Source organism: Haliotis rubra, unplaced genomic scaffold (assembly GCF_003918875.1).
Source record: "Haliotis rubra isolate DU_JTF1 unplaced genomic scaffold, ASM391887v1 Scf60, whole genome shotgun sequence".
NCBI lineage: Eukaryota > Metazoa > Mollusca > Gastropoda > Lepetellida > Haliotidae > Haliotis > Haliotis rubra.
In genome coordinates, this window is record NW_025767302.1 from 2,616,872 (window position 1) to 2,640,071 (window position 23,200).

General features: G+C 38.9%; 3 protein-coding genes across 3 annotated transcripts in view; 2 read left to right on the top strand and 1 right to left on the bottom strand.

The window, feature by feature from the left end:
• LOC124255415 (FMRFamide receptor-like) overlaps positions 1–3,351 on the top strand; it is an 81,901-nt gene extending 78,550 nt beyond the window's left edge. The window contains exons 3-5 of the transcript XR_006892683.1: positions 2,310–2,410; positions 2,490–2,616; positions 3,294–3,351. The gene's annotated coding sequence lies outside the window, so the exon portion shown is untranslated. The remainder of the gene's footprint in view (positions 1–2,309; positions 2,411–2,489; positions 2,617–3,293) is intronic.
• Positions 1–23,200, bottom strand: part of LOC124255454 (focadhesin-like) — a 531,258-nt gene that overhangs the window by 507,201 nt on the left and 857 nt on the right. The window contains exon 2 of the mRNA XM_046689369.1: positions 20,809–20,937. Coding sequence (XP_046545325.1) covers positions 20,809–20,862 — 54 coding nt within the window. The 5' untranslated portion in view covers positions 20,863–20,937. The remainder of the gene's footprint in view (positions 1–20,808; positions 20,938–23,200) is intronic.
• On the top strand, positions 21,237–22,804 carry LOC124255455. The gene is made up of 2 exons (XM_046689370.1): positions 21,237–22,333; positions 22,741–22,804. The coding sequence occupies exons 1-2, from the start codon at positions 21,237–21,239 to the stop codon at positions 22,802–22,804; spliced, it is 1,161 nt and encodes a 386-aa protein (XP_046545326.1).

The following is a 23,200-nucleotide window of genomic DNA, read 5'->3' on the forward strand; positions in this document are numbered from 1 at the left end:
TCTCATGTAGAAAAAATATAGAAAAAACCCCACTGTGATTGTTGTTGAATGAGGGCTATGCATGTCGGGGCAAGTCTGAAAGGTCAATCTGTTCAATGGGTATCAACCAATCAAATGACACATGATAGCCTGGCTGACGGCTGCCTTGTAAAATATCAGCCGCACATCACTATGATGATCTGATGTGCTTTGAGATAGGGCAACAGTGGGAATCACAGGACCTCCCATAGATTACACATAGTACCGACCCCAGGTTGGATCAGGCTCCATACCATGATATACATATCAAGTCATGACTCCACGACAGTGTTACGTAAAAAATTCAATCTGTGTCGAAACCTTCAGAGTCTACTTAACCGGACTTTGCTCTCAGGATCATTTTCAGTACATTTCAGTGTTATTATACAGACTACTCTCTCTGTGGTTACTGGACCGGGCAGAATTGACTGCACTAGAGGACAGTCATGGAATCTGTTTCATGACTTTGAGTAGCGTTCTGAGCAAGAGGTGAAGTACTCATTTCTGGCTGACTGTCTTATTTCTTCTGATCCTAATCTTACACCACACAACTTAATGAATGGTCCATGATTGAAACAGGAAGACAAAATGGAAACAAAAGCAGCAGTTTAGAAATTGATCATTACTTTTACTGACAATAAAAAATGCAAGGCTATATGAATAGTATTCCTTATGAAGCAGTGTTGTGGTGGTGTGTGGGCCTGTGCAAAGACCTTAGGTCACAAATCAGTTGAAGTTGAAGAGTGAGGAGTGAGGAGGGTCCTTGGAGAGACTGTGTTTGGCAGCTCGACTCCTGATAGTTTCTAGGACTTCAGTCCTGCCCCAAAACAAAGCACATGTGATACATGTGGTCTCACCTTAGGCAAGTGAGTTAGTTCAAAATTGCCTCTGTTCACCCAGCAGAAAATGGATACCCGGTGGGATAGGTCATGTGACTATTAACCCTGTAGTGCCTCACAGGCAGCTTGGGTTATCCGGGGTAATAATAATCAGATTGTTTTACCGCTTCATGCATGCATTATGCATTGAGAAAATGTGCATGATAAATGGACTATTATTAGCATCATTATAATTACAGTGGCTGGGGGAGATAAAGGTTTCCTGTTCAAATGGATATTGTCAGGAGAAACTCCCCAGAAAAAGTAAATTTCGACTTACTCAGAATTCATAAACTTAGTCAGTCAAGTTTAGTCTCTTCAAGCATCATCACAATTGGCACAAAACATATAATCACTTTTAAAGAACTCAAGGCCAGCCCAAATTGCAGCTGCGATACAGAGTGCATTAGCAGCAAAACCATTGTGTCCGTCTTTCTCATTACCAACAACAATATCACAGTGTGTCAGCAGCTGGTTGACATCAAATAATATGATTGCTCAAAAAGAAGTTTTAGCTGCTTGCTGCCCTGTTTGCACTGGCGATAATATTATGAAGTATACTTTCATTTTTATTGTCTTCAACGACAGAGATTGAACAATATTCAAATAACTCATTCGCCAAGACTCATATCCCTATCTGTCCTGTATTTGATACCTTTGGTTCTTTTTAAAGGCTTTTTCTGATTTTCCTGAAATGTTGGTTTTAAAAACTTCTGACATGTTGTATTGTGTGGTGCTGAGGTATTGCTGCCTCAGAGTGTGCCTCTAGCCTTTCGAGAATACAACTCGTCAAAAAAAACGTTTTTATAATTGCTGCAAATTCTCGTCATCAAATTTTTTAATCATCTTATTTTGGGAACTGATTGAATTATGGCAAATTCAATTCATATTCTTTACAAAGAAAATTCTTTCTACTCTCAATTTGTACCCTTTTCAAAAATGTATTTCTCAGTAAAACCTCAGCGTCTGAAAGTTTTATCTCTCAATGGTATGCTAATGTAAACTCACGGGCGAAAGAAATGTCACCAAAATTATTTTTTTATCTTTTCTTGTACACTAAGTGATTATTCATATCTTTAGTTCACACTTTCATCATTCAGAATGTTGTAAATCCATTAATTTTCCAAATATGATTGTTAAATTTCCAAAATTTGAGTTTGTTGTTTTGTGACATGTTAAAAAAGCGAGGTGACATTTCTTTCGCCCGTGAGTTTATGTTTGGTCAGTTACCTCCCTTAACAATAATCCAAAATTGGACCCAATTTAATTTTTTCAATGTATGGTCACAGTATCTCTGAACCAAATTATGAGAAAAATACCTTCCTCTAACTTTGTAAAGACTCATCACTGGAAATGGAGCGTGAAGAGAACATGATTATCTCCCTTCAACTAATCGCCTCATTTCTGTTGCAGGAGAAAGGCTGGAAAAGTAAACATGCGGATTAAAAGACATCATCATGTGCAAGACAAACAGTACCACTTTGACCGTCGACATCCCACAAATCACTTGTGAGGTGTACAAGGGTCCTGATGACATCATACTTATCAACCGTAAGGTCAACAAGCATCCTGCAGAATCCAATCACTTGTGAGGTGTACAAGGGTCCTGGAGACATCCAACCAATCAATTGTGAGGTGTACTTGTGAACATAAGACATCTGACTAATCACTTGTGAGGTGTACTTAGTGTCCTGAAGACATCTGACCAATCACTTGTGAGGTGTACTTAGTGTCCTGAAGACACATGACGAATCACTTGTGAGGTGTACTTGTGAACAGAAGACACATGACTAATCACTTGTGAGGTGTACTTAGTGTCCTGAAGACATCTGACCAATCATTTGTGAGGTGTACTTGTGAACAGAAGACACATGACCAATCACTTGTGAGGTGTACTTAGTGTCCTGAAGACATCTGACCAATCATTTGTGAGGTGTACTTGTGAACAGAAGACATCTGACTAATCACTTGTGAGGTGTACTTAGTGTCCTGAAGACATCTGACCAATCATTTGTGAGGTGTACTTGTGAACAGAAGACACATGACCAATCACTTGTGAGGTGTACTTAGTGTCCTGAAGACATCTGACCAATCATTTGTGAGGTGTACTTGTGAACAGAAGACACATGACTAATCACTTGTGAGGTGTACTTAGTGTCCTGAAGACACATGACCAATCACTTGTGAGGTGTACTTGTGAACAGAAGACATCTGACTAATCACTTGAGAGGTGTACTTAGTGTCCTGAAGACATCTGACCAATCATTTGTGAGGTGTACTTAGTGTCCTGAAGACATCCAACCAATCACTTGAGAGGTGTAGTGTACTGAAGACACATGACCAATCACTTGTGAGGTGTACTTGTGAACAGAAGACACATGACCAATCACTTGTGAGGTGTACTTGTGAACAGAAGACATTTGACCAATCATTTGTGAGGTGTACTTAGTGTCCTGAAGACACATGACCAATCACTTGTGAGGTGTACTTGTGAACAGCAGACACATGACCAATCACTTGTGAGGTGTACTTGTGAACAGAAGACATCTGACCAATCATTTGTGAGGTGTACTTAGTGTCCGAAGACATCTGACTAATCACTTGTGATGCCATCATGTGCAAGACAACAGCAGACGTTTGACCATCGACATCACTTGTGAGGTGTATTAGAGTCCTGAAAACATCCAATCAATATATCCTGAAGTGTACTAGCATGCTGCAGACATTCAACTAATCAATTGTGACCTGTACTAAATTACCTAACGAACATTATCAACTGTGTCAACACCACCTGTGTTAAGGCAGTCTTCAACAACCCCTATGGTCAGCCAATCAATCACAAACACACAAGTCCACCAGCAGGACTTTGACCGGGCAGTAAGTGTTGATCAATGCAGGGTACATAAAGAGCCTACCCACACCCAGCGACCACCTCAGAAACACCATGTGAAATGTGGGCTTCATGTATGTTTTATGTGACAGATTGTCACCACAAGCATAATTTTTTCCGAACCATACTTTCTTAGCATTATCTAAGTTTGTCCACAGAACCAATACAGTCTGACATTTCTGGTCAAACTTACAACTTGCTGAACAAAACCAATCATTTCTGATAAAAAGAAATATTGCTAGAAGCTTGTGATTTTCCGACAAAAATCAGTGTTGAACCTATGTTTGTGTAGTATTATGTGGGTTGATGTTAACACTGCATGGAACAGTACATGCGACACCTTGATGTTGGGGGAAGACTCCTGCTTGACCAGCTTTTCAGATGGAACTCTGGAGATGACAGGGGCAGTGGGGTGGCCTAGTGGTTAAATCGTTCGCTCATCATGCTGAAGACCCGGGTTCGAATCCCCACATGGGTACAATGTGTGTAGCCCATTTCTGGTGTCCCCCGCCATGATATTGGAATATTGCTAAAAGCTGCGTAAAACTCACTCACTCACTCACTCTGGAGATGGCAGAATGTGATGCTGATAGACCAAAGACCATGGTCATGACAAATCATTAAAATAATGGTCAGACAATGGAACCAGCTCTATTTGGCCAGGACAAGCACCTACATAACTGTGATGCTTCTACCTTAATCACAACATTGGAAAAACATATCCTGTATTTTGTTTTCAATAATGTACAGCTAATGTAAGTGTGACCTTCAAAATCAGTGTGAAAATATCAAAACTATCTATCTCTTCAACATAGATGTAAACAATCAGTGTGTAAGCGATGAGGACCATGGATACCATGACAAGATACTCATCTGTAAAACTTGTGAAAGAATGAACCAGTTCTAGTCTGTGTTATGTATTACAAATTCCTAACTTGTATAAGTTATGGATGGATGAGCTCTACCATGCCAGAGATCTCCTGAGCAAACTACAGCAGTGCCACTACGTTCTCCACTGTTCTCGAAATCACAAAGGTGTGACATGACACGTGTAGTTCGTGAAGTGAATGAAAATCTTGCAGAAATGTGTGTAGACTTAGTGACTTAATGTCCAGTTACAGGTCTCAAAACTGTATCTTGTCTCTGCTTTATTTCGTCCTACAATGAACACCTTACAGCACCTTATGAATGACATAAACATGCTACATTGAACAGCCATGTTCTTCTCTTCTCAGGTGTTACTGTGAGTGAGTGAGTGAGTGAGTGAGTGAATGAATCTGTGAGTGAGTGAGTAAGTGAGTGCGTGACACTATGATTTTTGCTGGAAAACTGGTGTCATATTGTACTCACTAACTCACGACAGAGGGTTGAAACACCCTGATCCTAGCAACGAAGGATGTACCGTCAACCCTTAACAGTCTGCATGCCATGGTATTACATACAATACTTTCCATGCACTTGAATCAAACACGTACACACAATCTGTTACCTGGTATCACCCACTAAAAGGGTAAACACAAACAGTGAGTGAGTGAGGTTAGTTTTACGCCGCACTCAGCAATATTCCAGCTATATGGTGGCGGTCTGTAAATAATCGAGCCTGGACCAGACAATCCAGTTATCAACAGCATCAGCATCGATCTGCGTAATTGGGAACCAATGACATGTGTCAAACAAGCCAGCGAGCCTGACCACCCGATCCCGTTGGTCGCCTCTTACGACAAGCAGGGTTGCTGAAGGTTCAGTTAACCCGGACCTCCACGGGTGTCAACAAAAACAGGCAGCCATGGAGACATGGTGTCCCCTTCAGATGATCTTTGCTTTTGTGACTGTTATGAGGTGGAGTGGAGTTAAGGAAGATAAAATCTCAAACATGATCCAATATCAGGAAGACTGTCAACTGCCTCCTCTAAGGAAAGAGCTGGTAAAATACATGATGTGATTGCAGATGATCAACATCACACACACACACATTACAAAGCCAATACATAGCCAATCAAGAGAGAGTCAAGAACATTCAGGGGAATGAACTGGTCAGGTTTCCACCTCTTCCAAATCTTGAAGAAAGAACTATCTTGCAACCATTATACAAATGATGATGACATCATTTCTGTTGCTCAGGAATAATGTCTTACACCACCAGTGGGATATACCCATTAAAGCATCATTGACAAATTAGCATATAGACCTTAGGATAACATAGAAAAGTCATTAGAAACCAACACAGTCCATTACAGTCAGGTACAAAATGGTTGTCTCCCAAAACCCCACATCCCATAACCCCTACAGCCCAGTACCCCTACAATTAGTTAAAACAACATGCAGCATTTACCTGTCTGGCATAATGAACTGACCCAAAGGAGAAATTACAGAGTGGAGTACACAGTGCGAGATTAAGCTGCACAGAGTATACAGATGAGAAGGGAATAAGATTGTGCTGTTGTTATTAGGGTTTTAATAATTCATTTTAAATAATTGAGATGAATTAAATGTTGAACTAGTTTTTTTAGCTTCCTGATATACATAGTGAGTAGACAGATTTTGTAAATTGTAATAATGTCAGTTGTAATGTTTGAAAAGCTTCAATTTTATTTTGAAAAAATTACTAGCAAAACCATATCCAAAATTTTCGCATATCACACCACATTGGGGTATAGTATTTCTTTAAAAAATTGCAAAAAATGAAAAACGATCTGTCATTTAGTACCTCTTGGATAATGGTATGCCCTCAGATAATATCATATAAAATATGTTCAGTATAGTATTGGATGACTACCCATCGTAATCAACATTCAAAGGTTTGGATTGTTTGATTTACATATAGACGGGAGGCTGTTTTTCAAGGACACCCCCATTTTAATCTTTCAAAAACTATGTCCAGATATTCAAGTTGGCACTGTTTACAATATATTGAGAGCTGGCATTTGTGTGACCATTCAGTATTTAGTTTGAACCCTTGGCATCATGTACAATGGGGGTGTCCTTGTATGAATAAGTCAAAACATGAGAATAAGTTATGTCCTTATGATTACGTCATCTGAAAGGGGATGGGTAGTGTCTCCAAAACAAGCTCTTTCCATAAACATGAAGGGGGAACCACTTTAACAAGCGACTGTAGTTTCAAATTGCTTTTTTATGCACTTTAATATCTAAGTTTGATTCTAGCAGACTATCTCAAACACACAAAATGTTTCTTGCATATTTTGTTTCCTGAAGTTTGTGATGCATTTATTGCAGATTTTGCATTTTTTGGGGGGGTGGGGGTGGGTTTGGGGGGGTACCAAGATAAAAAGTCAAACAAAATGGGGATCAAGAGGCTGGAACATAGCAATACCAATTTGATTGAGGTTGACAGATAATATGTAAAAAAATAAAACATTAAAAGTTCTTTGAGAGGCATTTTAGAAGTTGTGAAGATGAAGGAAAACTATGGTGAGGTGAGGTGAGGTGAGGTGAGGTGAGGTGAGGTGAGGTGAAATTGGGTTTAACGTCGTGCTTGAGAATATTTCGCTCATATGACGACGTGCATGCATCGCACTCAATAAAGAAGTTGACTATCCATACAACTTGGTTTTCCTTCAAAACATTAAAAACATTTAATATGTAATGATATTATGATAATGATGAAGTTAATTAAACCTCAAGTTCAATATTATTGAACTTTTGTTAAAATATTTTGGGCATCATCTATTAAAACCATTCTCTCAAACTCTTAGTTTGTTTATTGCTCATTAAAAGCATTCTCTCAATTGTTAAGTGTTTGGGCTGGTCCATTGTATGAAATAGGTAACAGGCAGGAGATTAGCAGTGCAGTGGACCATGAGTGAGTGAGTGAGTTCAGTTTTACGCCGCATTTAACAATATTCCAGATATATCACGGTGGGGGGCACCAGAAATGGCAGTGGACCATGAACTTTGTTGTTATAAGCTGTAGGGGTTATGGGATGTAGAGGTTTTAGGAGGTTACCTACAAAACTATTCAGCAAGCTTCCCTGTCAGAGCTATCAATTCTCTTACAACTGTGCAAGATGCATGGTTAAACAAACAATTGCTGTAACGCTGGAAGGACTCACTTCATGGGGACTGTTTCAAACTTTCACTGATATTGATATTTACATTTTATTGCATGACAGTTTTCACAATGACACCTACAGCACTGAATGTATGACCATTTTCAAAATGGCCGCCATAGCTGCCATGTCTAGCAGCACATCAATATTCTGTGAGTATGTTGTAGAGAAACCATAACTAGATCTCTTCCCACAAAAGTTTGTCATCACAAACTTTGTGGTTTGAGAGGTCATACCAATATTGACATAATTAGTTTAATAACCATGGTTATAGAGGGATGTTTTTAGAGGAGTGGTGCCAAGTTTGGGTCAGCATACACAGCCCACATCATAAACCCACACACTACATTTGGATAAGATAAATTTATTATCACTCTAGGGTCCATCCAAAAATTTGTTTGTTATTTAGCGTTTATAACCCAGCTATTTTACAGGAGTCTGCAAACAAATTAGTCTGGACTAGATGAAAAAGAGATTGAAATTTGAATCAACAACCATATCATGGCAGGTGTCATTAACAAATACAATCACCTCACTGATAAAAAAAAAATTCATCAGAAAATGATTAAATAATTTAAAGTGATGTAATGCACATACTCAAAGTCCTAATTAAAAATATTATTGGCTGAAGATTTCACAATGTATTTGCATACAACTTATCCCTGCGCATGTGGCTTGGGGATACAGGGTCTACAGAAAGTAAGATGGTCATTTGGAAGAGTAAAGAGACCATTGTAATTGCTGTGTCAGCAATCAGTTGAAGTTGATGGCAATACTGAAGCCCAAGAGGGTCATACTTCAATTTTCACAACCAAGACGAGGTCGAGCTAACTAAATTCTCCTCCTGGTGTTGCTCCAACAATGGTCATCAGTCAGATGCCCTCCCTGAGTGAACAGGCTGTAACAGACACTGACATCTGGGTCAGTCAACGAGACAACAGTTCAGCTGGTTCCCCATGGAAGGAAAAAAACACTGAGAATATTTCAACTAAATTGCCTGCACTCAGTGAAGCAAAATACAAATAATCCTTTGGACTGCCTTTTCTGGTAATAGTTTTCATTGAACCTTTATTTTTTTAAGCAAAGCAAAATGTTTATCTTTAACCACAAATATAGAAACTGGTGTAGCAAGGTACAGAAGCTCACCTTTAGTCAGTGACAACATTTAAGTTTGTTTGTTTGTTGTTTAATGATGCACTCAGCAAAATTGTAGCTATGTGGCAGCGGTCTGTAAATAATTGAGTCTGGACCAGACAATCCAGTGATCAACAGCATGAGCATCAATCTATGCAATTGGGATTCTATGACATATGCCAATCAAGTCAGCGTGCCTGACAACCCGATCCCAATAGTTGCCTCTTACGAAAAGTTGCTGAAGACCAATTCTAACCCGGATCTTCTTCTGTGAGAACATTTAAGGAATGACTGACTGACTGACTGAGTTTGGGTTTATGCCGCTCTTAGAAATATTCCAGCAACATCACGGCAGGGGACACCAGAAATTGGCTTCACACATTGTACCCGGGGTCTTCGGCTTGATGAGCCAACGCTTTAACCACTAGGCTACCCCACCGCCCTTTAAGGAATGAGGATGTACTTGTGTGGATGATTTGGTAAGGGAATCAAAATACCCCAAAACTGTATACAATTTGTGAAGTATCAGAAGTCACTGTTTTCATGCTTGAAGATGGTATAAGTATCTAAACCAATAGAATAGAATAGAATAGAATAGAATAGAATAATACTTTAATGCCTTTTCAGGAATTTGTGTTACATCAGCAGAGCTACTGGCACATTAGAGAGATACAAAACATATTTACATAAATTCATTGATTTAGGTATCTTCACATTTGTTTAAGAGAGATATGGTACTTGGAATAAAGGATGTACAGGCTCTCTTTGTTTTCAAAATTGGAACTTTGTAGTGGCGGCCTGAAGGGAGGAGGTTGTATTCCGAATTTAAGTAGTGAGTACGGTCAGATATAATTTTGACAGCTATTGTAAAATGTCGCTATTCCTATTGCTCACAACTTCTAGAATGCCTCTCAAACAGTTTAAATTTAATTCAACTCAAATTCATGTGAGAGAACACAAAGTTCTATTTCTTCCCTTACTGATAAACTCATCAGCACTATATGAACAGAATACTGTCAACTACCAACAAAAAGAGGGTCAGTTTACACACCAACAGCTAAGCATGGAAAAAAACAGTCTGGCAGACGGACAAGGAGGTAACAAACATTTGCTGGGTCTGCTGAACATACAGGGAAGGGGGGACAAGGAAGGGTTCCACATACAGAGGAGGTGTAACACGCATTATACAACACAAGTGCAAATAATTGTACAAAAGATGTAAGGAACATTTTCTACTTGTACAGTGAATCGATGATGGCTGGTGATGATCAGTACAAAATTACTGATAGATATAGCATTTCATTGACCACTTTTTGGACATTTTGGGAGACATTCTGAGTGATTTGGCTATGAGAAAGCTTCCCATTAAGCACAAAACAATATTTTCATTTTGTGAAAATTCTTATAAATTCTGTGAGTGAGTGAGTGAGTGTGTGCGAGTATGAGTGTTGTGTTTTTTTAACAATATAACTTACTGCACGATTAACATTATGAATAACCAATATGAAAACAAATAATCAGTGTACTCCTTAACAAAAGGTACTGCTGTATAGCAAGAAGTGTATGAAAGTCACTAGTCTGTCATACAGACCCTGAAGCAAACATATCCAAGAAAGCCCACACCACTCTAGAAAATGTCTAGATTTCCACAGCTTCTGGACCGCCTCCGTGGTGTAGTGGTTAGAGCGTCCGCCCGGAGTGCAGAAGGTCGCGGGTTCGATCCCCGACTTCGTCATACCAAAAGCGGTCATACCAAAAGAATGGGTACAAATATGGGGCTTGAGTCAGTATAATGGTCTGAGTGGGGTATTCATGCTTCACTGCGGCATGGTATCACAGTGGGCTGGCACTATAAAACCAGCTTCAGTCTGGGCTAGTACAAGCAGCCGCACATACACACGCATGCATGTCGTCATATGAGCGAAATATTTTCAAGCACGACGTTAAACCCAATTCCACCACCACCACCACCACCACAGCTTCTGAAAATGAAGAAAGTCTCAGGGCTCCTTTTCATTATATACATATATTTTTTTCTTCTGTAAAATATGTTCATTTCAGAGACTAGCTGTTAGTCTAAAAAGTCACAGTAACACACTCATGTTGTGTTGAGCAAGTTTAAGGAAATCGCGATACCCACAATCCTCAAGCAGTCTGTGACCCCTATAACATGATGAGTGCAAGTACTGTCAATGTTGGGAAAATGAGGACTAAATGATGACATGGTGAGGATGGTAAAACAATTACACGAGTGCTCCCACAACTACAATGGCCACCTTGATGAAACAACTAGGACTCGATGGTGAGATTCCCTTTATCATTCAGGGACTGGTCCATCCACCTACTTCTCTCGATCTGCCTACTTCTCTTCTATTAACCGGGGCACCACTAACATAAGTTCATTTAGGAACTGTCAATCAACAACATGTCTTCTATTTCGGCACCCATTAGCATAAGTTAGTTTAGGAATGGGTTAGTCTTTCCCGGTGCTTACTGTCCGAGCTAAATGCTGCCAAAGTTAATACTAATGAAGAAATTAGCTTTACATACTTCCATGGAGTTTAAAAGCATTTCAAGATGACATTCATTTGACCATCACATGACCAGGAGTTTTATGAATCGTGACATATTATTACATATTCAAATTATTCCAACAAACTATTTCAATGTCAGCGTGTTTATATAATGCCCTATGGAATGGTATGACTTACATCACAGTAAGTACATTACACACTATCTGAAAAATTATATGGAATGATATTATTTGAGAACAAAGTTGTATGATTGAACATAAAGTTAGAAATTGACTGTTCCATTCACAACAAATTTTGTGCGAGTGTTTTCAGGGAGTGGTCCATCATCTGGTTTCATGATGTAAACAAGAACATGGTTAAGGTAAAACCTGAAATTTTCAATGAAATGCATGTCTCTATACATTTCAGTTGAAAACAAACAAACTGAAAGTTGTTCTGATGATGTTTTACACTCAATTAAATGCTTTTTGACATCAGACGTCTGTCAAGACAGGGACGGCTATGTGCAATTGGAAATGTTTGAAGTTGGAAGAACACAGGCCATGATTAGCAAAAGCTTTAACCACACAGTCATAAGCACAGCCCAATGATACGAAAATATAAATATGAAACTAAAAATAATCACTCCTGCTTTGTCTGTTACTTCTGTTACTTAAGGTTCATACATTTCATTATAATGTTTATCTCTATACAGGTTCATATAACGATACTTTGTGCTGATCTGTAGCACAAGATTATGGTAGGATATATTACCTATACAGTGAAACCTGCCAACACCGGCACCTGTCGAATCCAGCACACTGTCAAAACCAGCATAAAATTTTGGTCCGGCCATTTTACAACGATATTATGATCATTAATGTCTAATCCGGCACCCTGTCTAAACTGGCATTTTATTTCGGTCCCATGGGGTGCCGGTTTAGACAGGTTTCACTATTTTTTTGTTTCTAATATTATGAAATGTTTTCAACTTGAGCATCATTGTCTGTGCTTAACAACGTAGGTTTTACAAACTAGGCTATTCCACTACCCCCTCACAATAGTTACAGAGTTGACTGACTGACTGAGTTAGGTTTTACGCCGCTTTTAGCAATATTCCAGCAACATCACGGAGGGGCACACCTGAAATGGGCTTCACATATTGTACCCATGTGGGGATTCGAACCCGGGTCTTCGGCGTGACGAGCCAACGCTTTAACCACTAGGCTACCCCACCGCCCCTTACAGAGTTGAAAGCATGTTGTCATGTTATCTTAAATTTGTTAAACTACAGTCAAGTATTTCTCTTACATAGCTTTCTGAACGTACACCTTTACCATTCATCATCAGCTGGACTAATGCTTTGTCTCTAAATATATTTGATTATTATAGTAACAAATAATTCCATTTAAATTGAAAAGGAGCCCCAGTGAGATGGGAAATTGAGAACTTGAGGAAATCTAGACTTGCTTCATTTAGGGAAGGCTAGGCAGTAGGAAAGTAATGAGGTTCAGGGACTATGAGAACTAGGGATAAGCATTCTTACATTGTTATGTGTGAAAAAAGTTACCCTTGACATCAAGAAATCTGCAGTTTTCCGCAGATCCACTGTAAACATGTTTCCCCACTCGATGCTACAAACCAATTCAGAAGAAAAATGTTTTTCCTCTCAGGGATTTCAACTTCCAAAATGGCTTCTCCAAAACAGATTGGCACACAGGACATCACATCTTTTGGACAACATTTGTTTAGACGTTCCATCACCATAAGGTCAGCTTTGTCTGGCTTGAGTGGAGAAGGTAAAGGTATATGAAGATAAAAATGAGTCAAAATACAGTCAAGCACCGTTGTGTCAAACTCTGATAACTCGATATCTCGGTTGTCTCGATATAACATCTCGGTCCTGGCAAAATCTTTCATAATTTATCATTATTCAAGCTCTTTTAACTCGATACGGATGTCTCAATATTTCGGATATCTCGATATAATTTCATGGTTCCAACAAGCAAAATTACCCTTTTAACTCGATATTTGCAAAAGAAACTCGATATTCACCTACCTTTCATGGGCAAGTATCCCTCTGAACTGAGGGTGTTTCCACACGTTCACGCACGGTGCAGCATGAATCAAAGGGATGCGGTAGTGTAAACTAATTAGAGCTAATTGAGTTGAAGGTGTCACTTGTTTGTTATTTAATTGGGATTAATTAAGAAGGAATTAATTAGGAAGTACTCACTGTTATGACACATAGTTTCAAATCAAAACATACTGAGAAGCGTTTTGTTTTCTTTCATAGTGATATGTGATGATATGCCCTGGTCGGATGTCTCGAAGTTTGGATAACTCGATATTTTTTCTAGGTCCCATGAATATCGAGACAATGGCGCTCGACTGTAATGCACTGTAACTGAAAAAAATTGCGACATTTCTATACAAGTATTTTCAAACAATACAACGCACATGCATGTACTTCAAACACACAAGTCCATATAATAAATGTTAAGCCAGACCAATTTTATTTCTTGTTTTAAAGAACTAGCTGGTCTTATTTTTTCAAGAATAACAAAAAAATTAAAATTAATTTTCCCCGCTCCAAAAATATAATCCTCATGTTTTTATTGGCAAAGAATGTAAACTTACAAAAAAACACTTTTTTATTGCTTTTTGCCCCATATACACTTCATAACTTGCCAAAAATAAAATACTTTTAGTATGCAAAAGGAATATTACTTTGACTGGTGCTTTTTATCCTTCCTGCCTTTAGGTTTTCTGAGGACAAAAATACGTAAAACAATAAATAAATAAAATTAGTCTGGCCTTAGCATTAAATTTCATATATATGTGGTATGTGGAACGTAAATTATAAATGGTTAACTCACCAAAATATATCATATCTTTTAAATATCGAAAGTTATTGAGCATGATAACATTCGATTGGAACAAAAACATACAGGAATGATGAGGATCTTCTCCATGTTTTAAGAATTCTACGGAAATGCTTTTCTTTAACAAGAAGAAAAAGACTTCTTTGATCATGCCACATTTTGAGTCATAAATTTTTAATTCATTTTTGTCTCGTTGGTGGTAATTACTTAATCCATAACATAAAACAAAAACTATATACGGACTTTAAGAAAAATGAAATCTTGCATAACATAAAATTTAAGGAATAAAAAATACTTCTTAAATTCTTTAATATTCAGCTGGAATTTCAAATGCACGCACTAAGCCTGTGTAAAACATAATCTCTCTAACAAGTCTAATGCATACCAGCCGATAGCAGCAAGACAGACACTATTCCAGTCAATCCCCCATGCGGCACGAGCAGCCAAAGTTTAATTGTTAAAGCTGTTAAAGTGGAAAATTAATTTTGATATCGAGTTGTTATCTAAACATCAAATTTCTTTCCCAAATTCAACTTCAAAGCAGAGATTTTTGTGAAGCGAACTGTAAAGAGACCAGCTAAGAAATGTTTGATGTACACCCACTCTCGTGATTACTGGCAGGAGATTACCTGCACACTTTGAAGTGCATACTTCAGTAACACCACCCCATTACACATTGTCTTATGGTTTCAACAGTAATCCTTATTTATATAATTGCCCGTTGTGATGTAATGTGACAAAGCCATCTAGACAAACGTTCTCATCAACTTAAAAGACAAAACACTTTTATGTTCAGCACTCAAGTCTGTGAGGGTTTGTACTGGAATCTGAAAATGAGCATATGTAGAAATATATATATATATATATATCTTGCTATTTATCATTCACCAAAAGCTGGAATCCAATATGGTAATACAAATACATACTTCACATCTAAATTCTGAAACATATGAATGTCATAGACTAGAGACTTATTTTCTCTTACATATGCATGTTACAGGCTACAGATGTATATGCATGCTACAGGCTAGAGTTATACTCATAGAAACAAATAACGGAACACATGAAAGTACAAGTGTTCCTTTATTTATTTCCAGAATTTCACCCACAGTGCAATACATACCTTGTGAAGAAACCTGGAAAAGGATAAAGGAACACTTGTACTTCCATGTGTTCCCTTATTCATTTCCATGAGTATAAATAATTATGCATGTTACAGGTTACAGAATATCTGAAGCAACACTTTAATATGATCGTTCCTGTTGTCAAGGTATATGAATAAGGGATTGGCTTATTCTTGCTTCTTTTTGTAAAAACATTTTCAGTGTTGATTTGTGACTCAATGTGAGTGAGGTGGATATCAATAATGTTTGTATTCCCGTTCTATGTTTTCAGACAAGATCTCATAAACTTTTACAACAAAATATTTAAATACGCCATTTACACTTTTTGTAACCCACATGTTTACAACTGGTTCCTATACATTTGTGATATTTACTACAAATCAAAGATGGTCTAGCTGTTAATCCCAGCCTACTAAAAAAAATAACTGAAGTCTTCATGTTTGTGTTCTAAGGGATACAATCCACATGAAAGTCAAAGAGCCAAAGTGGAAAGGAGTAACGTCCCTTGACACAACAAGGGGAGATAATTATTCCTTTCCAGCTGAGCAGAGTGTAATGAAGTGACACTAAAATCACAACATCTGTGGAAACATTGGGTTCTTGTTTAAAAATATATATATCTTGATTACTGTTAACATAAAAAGTCCTGTGCAAAATGAGAACTTTTGTGAGATATTAAACTAAATTTTTAAATAATTCAATGTGGAGCCTTTGTTGTTGTTATACACATGATGAATATGAAAACATCTCAACACGTTACTATCAGAATGAATGAATACCGTGAATAGTTACTTGTTCATTAATACCTCATCACATAATCAATACAGTTAGTTAAGGATGAACAGTTTGACCAAGTTCTTGATTCAAAAATTGAAAAACTGAAGAAAACATTTTGGAATGTCAAACATACTGCCAAGACTGTATGGCAGAATTCCCAGAGGCTGTGCACTCAAATGTTTATCCCACTGAAGTGTGACAATAATTTTGATGGAATCAGTTGTACAGCACGTAAATGTCATCCAGACGACCTCACTTTACCTTTCGTGGTTACATGACGACAAAAACATATTCAAGCTGTCACTCTCCTGAACTGGTAAGCCTTGCACTGAATGGTTAAATGAGTGAGTGAGTGAGTGAGTGAGTGAGTGAGTGAGTGAGTGAGTGAGTGAGTGAGTGAGTGAGTGAGTGAGTGAGTGAGTGAGTGAGTGAGTGAGTGAGTGAGTGAGTGAGTGAGTGAGTGAGTGAGTGAGTGAGTGAGTGAGTGAGTGAGTGAGTGAGTGAGTGTGAGGTTTTACGCCACTTTAAGCAATATTCCAGCAATATCACGGCGTTGGACACTAGAAAGTGAGTATGGTTTTACGCCACTTTAAGCAATATTCCAGCAATATCACGGCGGGGGACACTAGAAATGGGCTTCACACATTGTACCCATGTGGGGAATCGAACCCGAGTCTTTGGCGTGACGAGCAGATGCTTTTAACCACTAGGCTACCCCACCGCCCCTCAAATGAAAGGTCATTCTGATACGACCTGTTAGGTGATGTCATCCAACCTATGTTGACAGCAGCAAGCACGTAAGATCTAATTTAATAAATAAGGATATGATGGCAATGTTTCTGTGCAAATATAAGCTGATTTACAAATGTTGCATAACCTGAGTTAGAACTCTTATAATCACTGCATATCTTCATGACGTTAAATGACCTTACACACAATACCATCGCTGTGAGGTAATACAGATGAGAAACGCAGACTTAATGTTAAAGTTACCTGGGATTAATAAGCACCTATGTACCATTATTCAGTGCAAATTGGCAGCACTGACCAGTAAAAATTCCAAAATGGGAATAAAAAGTTCTTATTTTGCGTAAATATGGTTATAACTAATGAGATCCTGGGTCAAGGAGTCTTGTATTAGACTGATAATAGGACCCTAAAACAAGATAAGGAGGCTTAATTTTACATGGTTGTACTGAATGCAATGTTGAAATATCTCTAAGTATGAACATATGGACAAAACTCCAATGTATCATTTTTTAATATTCAACCAATATATCATTATTTTTTAACATTTGCCTCCCAAGTAAGGTCATTTTGTATTGAACCAAAAGTAAAACCCTGCATTAATCAAAACAAACAATCATATATCTGCTCAAAAAGTGGCACACAGATATATTAATAATAATAATAATAATTCATTTATATAGCGCCTAGTATCCATCTGACTAGTTGCTCACTGGACGCTGTAATCAGAATCTGATTATTATTACCCCGGATAACCCAAGCTGCCTGTTAGGCGCTAGAAGGTTAATAGTCACATGACTTTATCCAACCGGGTACCCATTTTCTGCAATTTTGAACAAACTCACTTGTCTAAGGTGAGACCACATGTATCACATGTGCTTCGTTGTGGGACAGGACTGAAGTCCTAGAAACTCTCAGGAGTCAACCTGCCAAACACGGTCATATATACTTGAAGATGAAATGGTTATTATTTTGTGACAAAAAGAATTCAGGAATCTCATGTTGATACAAATTTATATTTCTCCGTAAACTTCACCTGCGGTTTGTGCATATGGCAAGGTGATTAAGACGTGATCACATTCGTTTGTTCCAACATATAGACCTAATCATTAAAAAATACAAACAGATATCTTAGAAAAGAATATATGCTCTAAAAGCAACACACTAAAATGACCAAGCTTAAAAGAAAACATTAACAAACTTCACAATTAGTGTCCAAGTAAATGCCTTTGAACCCTGTGCCAGCAATGATCCAGATGGTGGTGTGTAACAAGCCTAAACATGACAATCCCGTGGTTCACATCAAGACCAATCCCACATAATTAACAAAACAGGTTACATAAGAAACCAACATCAGTTTGTAATGAGAAAGTCAATGTGATGAGGAGGCCGAATGTCAGCTTAAGGTTCTAGATAATGTTTGGAGGCAATAAATATTACTCACATGTAATAATTCACATTGGATATTCATAGTTCCCTTTGGACACAGTAAAAAAAAGCAGTGAGTAGGTCCTTTCTGAGTCGTACAGACCCTGAAACAAATATATCCAGGAAAGCCCATGCAAGTCTAGAATATGTGGCAAGAAGACTGAAGAAAGCCTCCGGGCTCCTTTTCGTTACACTTTATGAGTAGTTTTTGTGAATAGGTTTTTTTCTGTAAAATATGTTCATTTCAGAGACTAGATGTTAGTCCAGTCCTTTCTAAAAATACTTCGGTTTCTCTATGCTGTTCTTGATTTGCTTCTGTTCATGTGCTTATCCTGAATGTCATATATGGCTTAAGTTCACAACAGCGATACACAGAGAATCTCACCCGAGTGTCTTCTAATATCAAATATATCACCACGAGTTGATAAAGTCACACATTTTTACTTATATCAACGAGTGTTGATATATTTGATATCAGTAGACACGAGGGTGAGATTCTATTTATCATCAAAAAATCACTCTTCTTCAGTTTTCAATGAAAAATGTACATCTGAAGACTGTACTACCATAAGACTTGCAGTGCAGCGATGTCATAGCATTGTGACGTCATGGCATTGTCAGGGCACTGTACAAATTATACTGTCAAAACGATATCTCCTAGGAGATGTAGTTTGACCTCACACAAGCAATATCTCCTGTGGAACACAGTTTTCGATGATAAATTCCTATCACAATAAGCAGGACCTATTGTACACTATTCACTGCAGTCTAGAGTTCATGTATAGGTTTATCTGATGCCTGCATTCAGTTAATAAAGATCTGTAAACACACAAAGGTAGGCAAAGCTGAAGAGGTCATACAGGGCAATTGTGCACAGGGTTCTTACTCTATGCCATACTTGGCTTGTTTAGATTATAAATACATATTTGTACGCAAATAACTAAAACTATTGGGGAAATGGTGATGGTGATGATTTGGAGATTGATGTGCACTTTCCAACAAATGCGCATTTCATACACAGGCCATTCAGTGCTAAATGATGATTTATTTGCTGTATTTAATTGCGCCTCTGTGATGTCTGTACCACCTGCCCAGGGCAAGTCTCTGCATGTTCAACTGACCAAGGCTGGTCATTGTCACACATCAGGTGGATTCAATTAGCAGATCAGCAAACTGTTACCCTGCTGTCTGGCTGACCATTGTCCACTGCCCCTCCTTCCACCCTGTCCCCTGCAAGCTGATACCCCGGGGGAAGTGTACCACACCTCTACCTGGTTACTTAGCAACATTTAGAAATATCTTAAATCATACCAGAAATGTGGATTAATTGTCCCGAATAAACAACTTTAATGTCTTGAGGCTTGGCTAGAGACTTTCAGCATTTCTTGACTGATAGAAAATCTGCAGTTCAAGTTTAACATAAGGTATGATTATATGTTCAGTTATATTTTATCAACAAAATGTTTTGCATTGTTGACTTAGTTATTCAATGAGAGACAGACACTTTCCATTATTTTATTATAGTATTAGCTTTCAGAGGAAAAAGAATAAAGTATTGTATCAACTTTTCAGCAGTAATCCAAGAGTTTTTAAAATGCTATCAATGACATGCACATATTTATAAGATTTACACAGAAATTTGGAATAAAGTGAAATAATGTAGTTACCAATCTTATGTATTTTACAGCTTTATTTGCAGTTGACAAAGTAACACAGTAATATTTCTATTGTTGGGTCAGCATAACCTTAAGCCAGGTGTGATTTTTAACAAGGGAAGATATCATCTTTGAGTCTATGCAACAATGCACTTATGCAAAATGGACAATCTGCATTTAGTGCAAACACAAATGAAAGTCTTTGGTTTAATGTATGTATTGATAGGCATTTTGAACAAGATGAAATCACTGGAAGAACAAGGACAAATGTAAAGTAGACGAGGACCAAGTTTCAGTTTAGTGCTTCATGGTGATGCTGTTGCAAGATGCAGTCAGTTTGGGTTATCTAGATAAACATCAATCCTTTTTTCATATTGTGTATGTTAGGGCCAAGGACGTCTGACCTTGAAACTTGCATGTGAAAATGGAGATGTTAACCTGATGATGACTTTAACTACAATGCTTTGAGAAAATAAGACGAAGAACATCCCTGTGTCTGTTGGCAACAACAGTGACTGTGATCACCATGACGACCACAACAACAATCCTTTATTCTAAACAATAAACATGTGGAGCTGCTGTATCTGTGGTGATGACTTGCTGATGATGAACATCAAAGTGGTCATTAGGTAACTGACCACTGGCCACCTGTACGTCACATTACAATATGATTTACAAGAATCTCCTACCTGTATCTGTATTGGTGGATGTTTCACCTCCAGACGTCGCTTAATGTCCTCCATGTTGTTCCTTGTCCACGTCACAGGGAGTTTTTTTCTCAGCTGTCCTGTGTAATCCTAATTCTTCAATGATGGAGACTGTCAAATAGATGGTATTCAAGATGAAAGTAGCACTTAAACGCAATTCTGATACATTTAAAAGCTCAGACAGTCACCCTGCCAGTACATCAACAGACTCAGATGGTCACCCTGCCAGTACATCTACAGACTCAGATGGTCACCCTGCCAGTACATCTACAGACTGAGATGGTCACACTGCCAGTACATCTACAGACTGAGATGGTCACACTGCCAGTACATCTACAGGCTCAGATGGTCACCCTGCCAGTATATCTACAGGCTCAGATGGTCACCCTGCCAGTACATCTAAAGCTCAGATGGTCACCCTGCCAGTACATCTACAGGCTCAGATGGTCACCCTGCCAGTACATCTACAGGCTCAGATGGTCACCCTGCCAGTACATCTACAGGCTCAGATGGTCACCCTGCCAGTACATCTACAGGCTCAGATGGTCACCCTGCCAGTACATCTACAGGCTCAGATGGTCACCCTGCCAGTACATCTACAGGCTCAGATGGTCACCCTGTCAGTACATCTACAGGCTCAGATGGTCACCCTGCCAGTACATCTACAGGCTCAGATGGTCACCCTGCCAGTACATCTACAGGCTCAGATGGTCACTCTGTCAGTACATCTACAGGCTCAGATGGTCACCCTGCCAGTACATCTACAGGCTCAGATAGTCACCCTGCCAGTACATCTACAGACTCATATGGTCACCCTGCCAGTACATCTACAGGCTCAGATGGTCACCCTGCCAGTACATCTACAGGCTCAGGTGGTCACCCTGCCAGTACATCTACAGGCTCAGATGGTCACCCTGCCAGTACATCTACAGGCTCATATGGTCACCCTGCCAGTACATCTACAGGCTCAGATGGTCACCCTGCCAGTACATCTACAGACTGAGATGGTCACCCTGCCAGTACATCTACAGGCTCAGATGGTCACCCTGCCAGTACATCTACAGGCTCAGATGGTCACCCTGCCAGTACATCTACAGGCTCAGGTGGTCACCCTGCCAGTACATCTACAGGCTCATATGGTCACCCTGCCAGTACATCTACAGGCTCAGATGGTCACCCTGCCAGTACATCTACAGGCTCAGATGGTCACCCTGCCAGTACATCTACAGGCTCAGATGGTCACCCTGCCAGTACATCTACAGACTGAGATGGTCACCCTGCCAGTACATCTACAGGCTCAGATGGTCACCCTGCCAGTACATCTACAGGCTCAGATGGTCACCCTGCCAGTACATCTACAGGCTCAGATGGTCACCCTGCCAGTACATCTACAGGCTCATATGGTCACCCTACCAGTACATCTACAGGCTCAGATGGGCACCCTGCCAGTACATCTACAGACTCAGATGGTCAACCTGCCAGTGAATTTAGCTCAAATAGTCACCCAGTATGTTTGTTTGCTGAGGTGTCCACCCCTGCTAGTACCAATCCTGTCTGAGGTATCTACCTATCCTAGCCAGATATGGTTACACTTTGTTATCGTAAAACAAACTGTTGTTGATCAAAATCTCAGCTTATCGATAAACTCATGAACATATAAGAAAAAAACAACATATACCAATTACCAATATGTGGGCTCAGGAACCAATTACCACAAAACCTAGTTCAAAAGCTAGTAATAGCCTATATGAATGAATTTGGGGTCCCAGATATTTATATGTCTACTTCCTCAACATTTCTATTTGTTCATCTCCTTTTTAAGGTGATTACCAATCCACTACGTCTTCTGTCTTTCTGAGTTCAAACATGCGCACCAATATATTTATAATTCCACCTAATCCTTGGTTGTTCTAGTGAAGAATGTATTGAATTTCAACAACCAGAACAGCGGGAACTCACAGGGCTATTATCATTTTGAGGAATGAATCATATTCACTGATGCCTAACTTACTGGTATTAGTCCCATATATGAGAGGGTTGTGTGGCTCACATATACCTAATCGACTGAGCTTCCCAGTCAACAATAAATCCTTACAATGTGTGGGCACAATGCGGTCCTCACACATCAATCAACACAAATCCTACATTGAAACTAATAGTGAGTGAGTGAGTTGAGTTTATGCCGCACTCAGCAATATTCCAGCTATATGGAGACGGTTGGTAAATAATTGATTCTGGACCAGACAATCCAAGGATCAACAGCATGAGCATCGACTGAGATGCAATGTGTCAACCCATTCAGCGAGCCTGACCACCCGATCCTGTTAGTCGCCTCTTACGACATTGAAACATTGAAAAATAGTTACACTGCTTA

What these genes read in the sequence shown, in the direction of transcription:
- LOC124255455 (XM_046689370.1), top strand. Translation starts at nt 21,237, where the DNA reads ATGGTCACCCTGCCAGTACATCTACAGGCTCAGATGGTCACCCTGCCA. An exon ending in TTAGCTCAAATAGTCACCCA is followed by an intron (nt 22,334 to 22,740) that starts GTATGTTTGTTT and finishes TGGTTGTTCTAG; the next exon opens with TGAAGAATGTATTGAATTTC.